This window comes from Cucurbita maxima, unplaced genomic scaffold (genome assembly GCF_002738345.1).
Source record: "Cucurbita maxima cultivar Rimu unplaced genomic scaffold, Cmax_1.0 Cma_Scf00025, whole genome shotgun sequence".
NCBI lineage: Eukaryota > Viridiplantae > Streptophyta > Magnoliopsida > Cucurbitales > Cucurbitaceae > Cucurbita > Cucurbita maxima.
In genome coordinates this window covers 629,535-638,300 of record NW_019272041.1, presented here as the reverse complement: position 1 = coordinate 638,300, position 8,766 = coordinate 629,535, and the positions used below count along the sequence as shown (strand labels likewise).

At 35.3% G+C, this 8,766-nt stretch overlaps 1 protein-coding gene across 2 annotated transcripts; it reads right to left on the bottom strand.

Moving 5' to 3' along the window:
- Positions 1–2,130: 2,130 nt before the first annotated feature.
- Positions 2,131–8,550, bottom strand: LOC111498426. Of its 2 annotated transcripts, XR_002720777.1 has the most exons (6): positions 8,079–8,550; positions 7,692–7,753; positions 4,815–4,902; positions 4,167–4,269; positions 3,252–4,083; positions 2,131–2,426 (listed from the first exon to the last, which is right to left on the bottom strand). XR_002720777.1 is itself a non-coding variant. In XM_023149674.1 (5 exons), the coding sequence occupies exons 1-5, from the start codon at positions 8,273–8,275 to the stop codon at positions 3,361–3,363; spliced, it is 1,173 nt and encodes a 390-aa protein (XP_023005442.1). In that variant the 5' UTR covers positions 8,276–8,550; the 3' UTR covers positions 3,209–3,360. The 2 variants fall into 2 exon arrangements, 1 of the variants encoding a protein (XP_023005442.1); XM_023149674.1 differs by lacking the exon at positions 2,131–2,426 and having other exon boundaries at positions 3,209–4,083.
- Between the last annotated feature and the right edge of the window lie 216 nt (positions 8,551–8,766).

The window sequence follows — 8,766 nt, the reverse complement described above, 5'->3', positions numbered from 1 at the left end:
ATCTAGTTTTTCTTTGGCGAGTTTAGTTGCAGAGTGTTTCAATGACCAAATAACTTAAAACCATTTAAATAATCTAACTCACCATTAGGATATCGAAAAATTTATTTCAATTCATAGGTTTGATTTTTTTTTTTTTTTTTTTTATGTTTAGCTTAAAAAAAATTTGGGTTCGTCCAACCATCTTAATATTTCTTTAATGTAGAAGGGAGGGGGAAATTCACTTAATAGTATCACTTTCGTAAAAGAAAATAACAAAATCTTAATTATTTCTTCGGGTTTCCTTTCTTGAAAGAAATATTATGACAAGTGCAACAAACTCCAAAAAAATAAATTGTTAATTTGAGTTCTCATCCTTCCATAAACAATAGTTTGTCAACATTTTGAATTTCAAAGTTCGAGCTATGTTTTTTCTTTTTAATAGATTGAAGATAGGAGAGAGGATCTTCAAATCTGAACATTTTGAATTTCAAAGTTCTAGCTATTCTTTAATGTTTACTTTAGAAAATGCAAATATGACATTAAAAAAAGTAACAAGAACCGATTAAGAATTAAAAATATTGAATAAATTAACATATTGGATGATAAACAAAGGTAGGAAGTCTTAATATTGATATAAATTCTTGTTTGGAAGGTTTCAAACTCCAAACTTTACCTAAACATCAAAAAGAGATTCACCAAAAAGAACAAATCTTTGAAGAAAAAGATAAGAAGATAAGCTAACTCTTGAAAACTAGATTAGATGCAACATAAAGATCTTAAAGAACATGAAACAGTCACAAAAGTCCCAACTTTTTTTTGGTTTTGGTTTGAATGTTTGATCCAAAGCCAAAATGGTGACAAAAGATAGAATGGAGCCAATCCCATTCCATTACACATCCCCACCGCCCACTTTCAACCTAATCCACCTCCCCAATTAATCAATACATATCATAAATAAATGCCTTGTCAATGAAGCATAATACATTGTCTTCAATCCAAGGACAATGATAAGACATATATACACACACACACACACACACACACAAACACTCACACTCACACACCTGTATGGAGAGGAAATTTGAAGCATTTTGAGGGTAGGGACCATCTGAGTGGCTGATGTATTATTCATTGAATTCTGAATTTGCTGTCTTTTTTTAAGATCAAGATGTGCTCAGATTTGATTAACCCTAGCCTGTCATTTCACAGGTTTGTTTGTCATGTATGTTAATATTTTTAAATGAAAGAAATAACAGCATCTGCATCTGCATCTGCATCTTCATTGATTTGGAGACATTTAGCTGTCCTTTCTATGCTATATATATTCTTTAAACATTCATGGTAAGAAATGAGTTTAGACACCAAAATTTGTATTTATGTTAATAATATGATGCACTCAATCTTTAACTAAAATTTCATTTCAATAATTAGTTAGCTTTCGATGCAAAAAGAAATCAAGCTTAATCTACCACTATAACATAATAAATAATTTTGCTTGAATCATCACTCTATGTCATGTTGAACTTGACTTTATTCATGAAATTTGAAACAAATGTCAGTATAAGCAATCATGACTTTCTTGAAACTCCAGTTGCTAAATTATTTGTGGGCTATGAAAGAATGAATCGAAGTATTTCTCCTTGGAAATAACTAAATCAAAACCGATTCAAACACATAAGTTTAGTTTACCAAAACGACTTAGACTGAGTAAATATCTAACCCAAGAAAAAAAAAGAAAAAAAAGCAGTGTGCCAAGGCCATGTGGAGGATATAGGTATTTGACAAAGCAAACATTAAAAAAGAATGCATTAAAGAAACTTTTGTTGTGAAGTCTAAAATTAATAAACCATCAACCAGTGGCAGTGGAAATGACATCAATCAGATACCCTAATAGTACAATCGCACAATCAAACAGACCTGATTCCTGCCTGGAAATTACAAAAGTCACAGTTTCTGAAGCAATTATGTTGAACTTATAAATATTAAAAGCTACTTTTCCCAATAAAAAATCTACAATTTTATATAATACATCACAAAAAAACTTTCTTTTTCATGTGGGGTTGTGTATGTTTCACTTGTAAGCTCTAATCCAACATAATTATGGCAAAGCATTTGAAAGAAACAGAGATCAGACTGAAGCAGAAGGAAAGCATGTGAGAAAGAAACAATGGTGTGAATAATTCATGTAACCTGTATTGCGACTGTCCCATTTCCTTGACTTATTCATTATGAACAATAATATTTTCTTCAGAAATATAGAATCATATAATGCCATGATAATGGGGTTGATAAAAATGCCTAATGGCTTCTGAAAAGGTTTGAGCTGAGTAGAGCCATTGAAACTGAAAGCATTTTGACAGCTTTTTTGTTCCAAGGAAAAATAACTTACAAAACTTTGATAGCCACTATGATGAAAGCTGTCCTTGTCCTTGTCCTTGGGTTGAGACCTGTAACAATGTATGAAATTCAGTTTGAAGAATAAAGCAAAGGAAAAGCACTGCCCATTAAGAAACTCCCAAATCCAAAAAAGCTCAGGAAAAAAAAAGGTTTTAACATGGAATTCTTCGTCATAAGATCAATGTTTCCTATGGAATCCATTTGGTTTTTCTTTTCTTTCTTTTCTTTCTTTTTGGCCTTGGCTGTTGGGTGGTGGGAATGTGCAAGCAACCAATCTGAAGCAAATGACTTTGATTCAAAGATAAATAATGAATGAGATTAGGTCGCGTTTGGCTGTCCCCATTATGTACATACTGGTTCCAATTGTTTATCCTTAGCAATTGGAATGAGGCAACATTACACAGCCATTAGTGGAGGAAAAAACTAAAGCAGAGAGGAATTTCCTTCTCTTTAAGGCATCTGAACTACCTCATCTTGTGACTTGCAAAAAGGCAAATGTATCCTGTAGAAACCACATGTTCCAACTTGATTTATCCTGCAATTATAGCTTTTGAAAAGAAAGTTCAATGACTAAACCGACTACTACTTTAATAGGCCCAGTATTTGCAATCTTCTGGCCCTAAAAAAGCAGCCCATGTTGAAAACTTTTCCTTTTAAAACATCCTTTTCACAAACTTCTAGCAGATCTTTCTCTGAATGTTTTCAATCTCACATTTCCAGCTAGAAAAATGACGCCCCAAATGCCCAATCCTAATTCAAGCACAAACTCAAAGTTCATGATCCATCCTAATCATTTTATTGCACATCACAAATAAGAAGAATCAAATAAATGAGGTGGACATTGTGGAAAGATAATGCACATTCAATGCTATTACCATATAATCATCAACGGCCGTTGAGAGAATAAATTACATACGGGCATAACAGCATCATGTTTGGGGCCTTTAACCTACAGTCGATGAATAAAACAAAATCTGCATCAAATCATAGATTGTCTATCTGCTTGAGAGAAGAAAAGTGAGCCTCAATTCGGTTCAGAGTTTCTTGATCAATATTAGTTTTATTAATCAACTTTGGCAATGAATAACCCAATTCTCTCCTCGAGTCTAAGTCTTTCTTTGTAACTTGCTCCTTGGACGTGCCAGTCTCTTCAGATTCTGTTTGACTGGATGTTATGTCCTTGTGGAAAAGCTGTTGTTTCACAGTCAAGCAAGATTTTAAGTCCTCCTCATTCCTGGCTTTGTTTAGCTTGTCAATAAGATTACCTAAAGCTTGAGCTTTTTTGGCATGCCAACCTTTTTCCGTTTTGCACCCATCATTAGCCTTCGTTTGGTCAGCAACCTTAACAGGTTCAGCTCGGTCGGTGACCTCATTGATGCTATCTGTAGCCATGACTTTTTGAAGTTTTCTTAGTCCATCTTCAACAATTTTTCGTATCCTCTTTCTAGAGTTTTCTGATGTAACTGGATTTGATCCTAACTTCAACATCAATCCAGGTATCATTTCCTCAGGGTTGGATTCAGTAGCGGAGTTAATAGAAGGCCCATCCTTGGCAGACTCATCAATCATAGATTTCATGGAAAATATCTCCTCCAAAAGATTAACATTCTGCATGTATCGATCAAAAGCTTCATTTTCTGCTTCAATATGCCCCTTCCGAAATTCCCTTAACTTAGAAAACCTCCATTCATTGATTGCAGCGGCATCCTAAGAACCTTCTCAAATTAGAACAGGCAATGTATGCGTTCAATAACTACATAGAAGAAGATAAATTGGCTAACTATGAGCACCTTTCTAGTCAATGGCTTCCGTGAACGGAGTGGGATTTGCACATTGTTGAATTGAGAAAAGTTGCTTGAAAGATATCGAAGTGAATTTACTCTAAGCGAACTCCTGAAGCACAACCAACAAAAAGGAAACTCTCAACATGCACAACCAAAAGAAAAGGAGACGTATAGCTTTGAAGTGTAAAGCTCAGAACATTGAGATACTCTAATAATGATAGCCTAATTAAGCATGGTTGACATGGTATTAGTACATGTTGGATTCTTGGCTGTACCAAGTTGCATCACAGTGAAATAATCTGATGTCATCTCCAGGGGAAGAAAATTATCAAATTAACTTTTGAGTTCACAAAACGTTAGAAAGTGGAAAATTCTATACAATCTTAAAACAATAATATCCTGAAGAGCCTAATTTTCAATGTCTGAGAAGACTTGTAACAAAAATCAGTAACTTCCAACCTTCCACCAAAAATGTTAACAAATTTACTAGTGAAGAATACGACTAACAGCTTTTGCATATTTAAATAATAAAAGACATGCATGACTGGTGCAGAGAAGCCAATATGCTGAACGAAATTATATATAGCTAGTCAGGGGCAGATTAAAGAAAGGTGTAAAATAAAATCAAATGGTGTCTAGAACTCACATACTTACCCAGATGATGGATCTGCTGATTGCTTGTCAAATAGAGGAGAGCTAGAAGAAGGTGTTTTGTCCGGAAAAGTTGCATTTGCTTTTAACACTACATCATAAAACCAATGGTATCAGAATCATGTACCAAAACTTCAATCTAACAATACCACAAGTTTTCCACAACCTCAAAACAAAGGCATAAGTGAAGACAACAAGTCAACAACAAAATATAAACATATGCTTATGCTTCAATTCGAAATGCCTAGCTAGTTTTTATTTACAAGATAAATTTTAAATATTTTGATCTATTTGCAGTAAGGGTTAGTCTATGGCAATTACTCAACATCTGAGAAGTATCAAACAAGTGTCCCACAGAACAAAATTTTCTCCAACAATATAATATGTTTCAATAAGATAAAAGGTGGAAGAGAACTAACTAAAAGTGACCCGTCCTATCAATAAATCTAGGCTTCAATTAATACGCTTCTTGATTATTATTTTTTCTTTTTTATTAAAAAAATTAGGAAACCCACCAAATTGCCAACTCCCTGGGAGTATCAAGCAATACATTCAGGTCATATAAACCACTCATCATGACATTTGACTACCATTAGAATAGAAGCAACTTATATAAAACTTCTGTCACAATTTCTTTTTATAGAGATCCTGGAATTATCTTCTGGAAAGAACAAGGACTCAGATCAACATTAAATGAAAGAGAATAAAGGGCAATTACAGCTAATTCTTTGGCTCTTTGAAAGACATGACTTTAAAGTACAGATATGAAAAGATTCAACGTTTAAGAGAAAACGAAAAAACAAGCATAAATTTTGGAACAATTATCTTGCTGCCCTCTGCATTTATTAACACCCCAAGATGCTTTACACCAATTCAATTGGAAAAGGAAAATTTTAACCTTCAGTACAAGAAGCTTGATATTAGAATTGTGTCCACCTTGTACATAATGCTTTAACTCCAACTTAATTGAGGATTGATGGGTGGGGTATCTCTTTTTCCCTTTTTCCCCTCACGTTTATCATCTCCTTTATTCTAATTCATCTTCCTGGCTTCTTCCCTTCCTTTTCTACAGTATTTGCCTCATACAACTGCAATTGGGCATCCCTTGTTCAATATAGGGTGTGGAAACCTTCCCCTAACAGACGTGTTTTAAAGCCTTGAGGGGAAGCCCGAAAGGGAAAGCCCAAAGAGGACAATATCTGCTAGCGGTGGATCTAGGGCGTTACATGGAGTGAGAATCCTAACCTTCCCAACCAATGTGGGACATCACAATCCACCCCCACTATATTTTTCTCACTTTGAAAGGTTAGGATTCCCAAGGTCAATTTCTTTCCAGAGAAATCCATACGCAAAGCAAACTAACATTAGTGACCTTACCCTAAGACTGTCCCCTTTGTTTCTCGGACCTTAGTAGAGAAGCTAGTGTAAGGGTGCTTTCTGACATGAACCACACTCTACAGATGCCAATTTTTAAATTCAATTTGAGAGTCCATGGTGTTGAAGTATACATTACTGTACATAAATATATTTTAACACATGCAATAGTTGCAAATCTCTGCTAGGTTCAACGCCTCTTTAGGGTGTCAGTATCTAAGGATCTTATTGATTATCCATCGTCACTTTCTCAACTACTGGAGCCCTTTTTGTAACTTTTTTTAGTTAGTTTCCTGTGTAGAATTTTCCCATTTTTTGTATTGCATGCCTGTAGATATTTCCTTCTATTGAACACATTTTTATTTTCATTCATCTGAATGAAAGTTTGTTTGTCATGGGAGAAACAGAGAGCACCAGGTGCAACCAACCAATCAATTATGTCATTGGTTCTTAAAATGTATTGAACACAAGTTTCAACAATTTCCTATAAGAACCGAGCAAACCAGGAAACACTATGTGCATTTGATGTCTGCTTTTTTTTCTATAAATCGGAAGCAGGTTCTCACTGAGAAATGCTAGTACAGAAGTGGCCAAGCTAAAAGTAGGAAGTGCAAAACTTAAAAGGAAAAAATGGCAGCCACCATTACCATAAAATGGCCTTAGTCGCTTTTTGTAGTACTTTTTTACTAAAATGTCTTTTTTTTTAATCTCATTTCATCATCACTTGAAGATACAAGTGTGCATCAAAGTAAATTCATCAAATACAAATATATTTATGTTCAATATAATTATACTTCTCGAATTTTATATCAAGCAATGTATTTCCTGAAGGCAAGCAAAATGTTTGTCATCTTACAGTGTACTTAATGTTTTAAATAGCAAAAAGCAACTTTGAGGGCCTTTTCTTCTTTTGAGATTTAAGACAGAGGCCTCAATTTAAGTAGAAGGTTTTACAAAAATCTAATATAGAACGCATATAACTGACCATAATGATGATATAAATAGGAAAAAATAACCTCTCATGGTTTCTTAAATATCAACATCATCACTACAACAATAGTAATAGCTAATGTTATTCCTCTCACCATCATAAGAGGCGTAGTTGTAAAGCCTTAATATACTCTATTGAGCACATAAGCCTCTTTCAAACCAGAAAATAACAACCCTCAACGCCCAACATTAGTGTCTTTCAAAACACTTAAGTGCAACTTGTGTTCTGAAAATCCCTAGTTTCTTTTCTAGCTCCGAAATTCCCATGGATGGAACCAGCCCACCATAATTCTACATAAGCTACAAGGGATGTCCCCTCCCCCCAAAATAAACCCTACTGCACACACAAGAAGGGACATGAACGGAGATGGTGGTACCACGCTACACACACGAATAATCTATGCAAATGAAGGTTGATAGACAATTGGCATTCATTAGAACGTCAGACAATTGACATGCCATAGCAAAAAAAAATTAGCTATAACACTAAAGCCAATAGAGAGATCACTTTCTTACCGTGAATATGGCATGGGTTTTGATTTCTCGCACAGCAGCTCTTGCATGATTCATAAGGACACCTGCATGAAATTCCAGCTTAGGATAATATTGCTGAAGATTCTAAACGGTCTTTCGGAAAGCAAATATCAAAATCAGATCAGCTAATACGGGGACCAAATAATATGACTAATCTACTTATGAAAAAAAAGTAAGATAAGTAGAAGTTCATTTTGAAAACTTTCCAAGTACCATCCCATAGATATTAGCAATAAACCAATCAAGAAAGGAAGTACCGACAGAAGAAAACAACCAGCACTCGAACAAACAAATCTAGGGCTTCCTGAGAATCATAAGTAAAAAGTTCGTCACAAGTAGAGTAAACAGCAGGCCAAGAGATCACTAAACCTGGAACGAGCAACATTGCCACAAACCCTACATTTGGGCTTGTTGAGGCCGCGAAGGGTCTTCGGCGGCGTTCCAGTACGGTCCGCCAAGTGGTTGGAGGAAACCGCAACGTTAGCCGTGACAGCACTAGCGGTGGTGGTGGTAGTAGTGGCGGTGTCGGAGCTGTTGTTGCTAACGGACGGCGAGGGAGCCGCCATGCAAGCAAACGAGACGAAAGTAGAAGAAACGAAGCAAAATTTGGAACTCAAAGGGGGGAAATTCGAAGAGAAAATGGAGAAAAGAGGATGAAAACTGGTAAATTAATGAAGAAATTTTGAAAGTTTGTTGAAGGGCGGGAGATTTGGGTATTTGTGTTTTAGTTTGGCGGTTACAGATCAGGAAATCGGGGACGGCGAAAACTGTAAAAGAGATCCGGCGAGCATCCAGTTCCCTTCCCTACACGGTTTTGGGGTCAAATTTTTAATTTAATTTCTTTTGTGCCACTTCTGAAATTAAGTTGGGTGAACATAAATATGGTGACTTGGCCCAGCTCTTAACTTTTGGGCTTCTATATTGGGCTTCCTTATTGGGCTTCCATATTGGGCTGGGCTTGTGAAAATTAGGTATTTCATTTTCAGTGGAAATTAGATTTGAGGGGGAAAAAAATTTAAATTAGAGTAAATACCTTTTTTGTACCTTGTTTGAAAAG

Excerpts from the sequence above, each read along its gene's own strand:
- LOC111498426 (XM_023149674.1), bottom strand. The coding sequence starts at position 8,275 with ATGGCGGCTCCCTCGCCGTCCGTTAGCAACAACAGCTCCGACACCGCC. Across the intron at positions 4,903-7,691 it reads AAACCCATGCCATATTCACG|TGTTAAAAGCAAATGCAACT; the intron begins GTAAGAAAGTGA and ends TTTATGATGTAG. Across the intron at positions 4,084-4,166 it reads GGAAGCCATTGACTAGAAAG|GATGCCGCTGCAATCAATGA; the intron begins GTGCTCATAGTT and ends GAAGGTTCTTAG.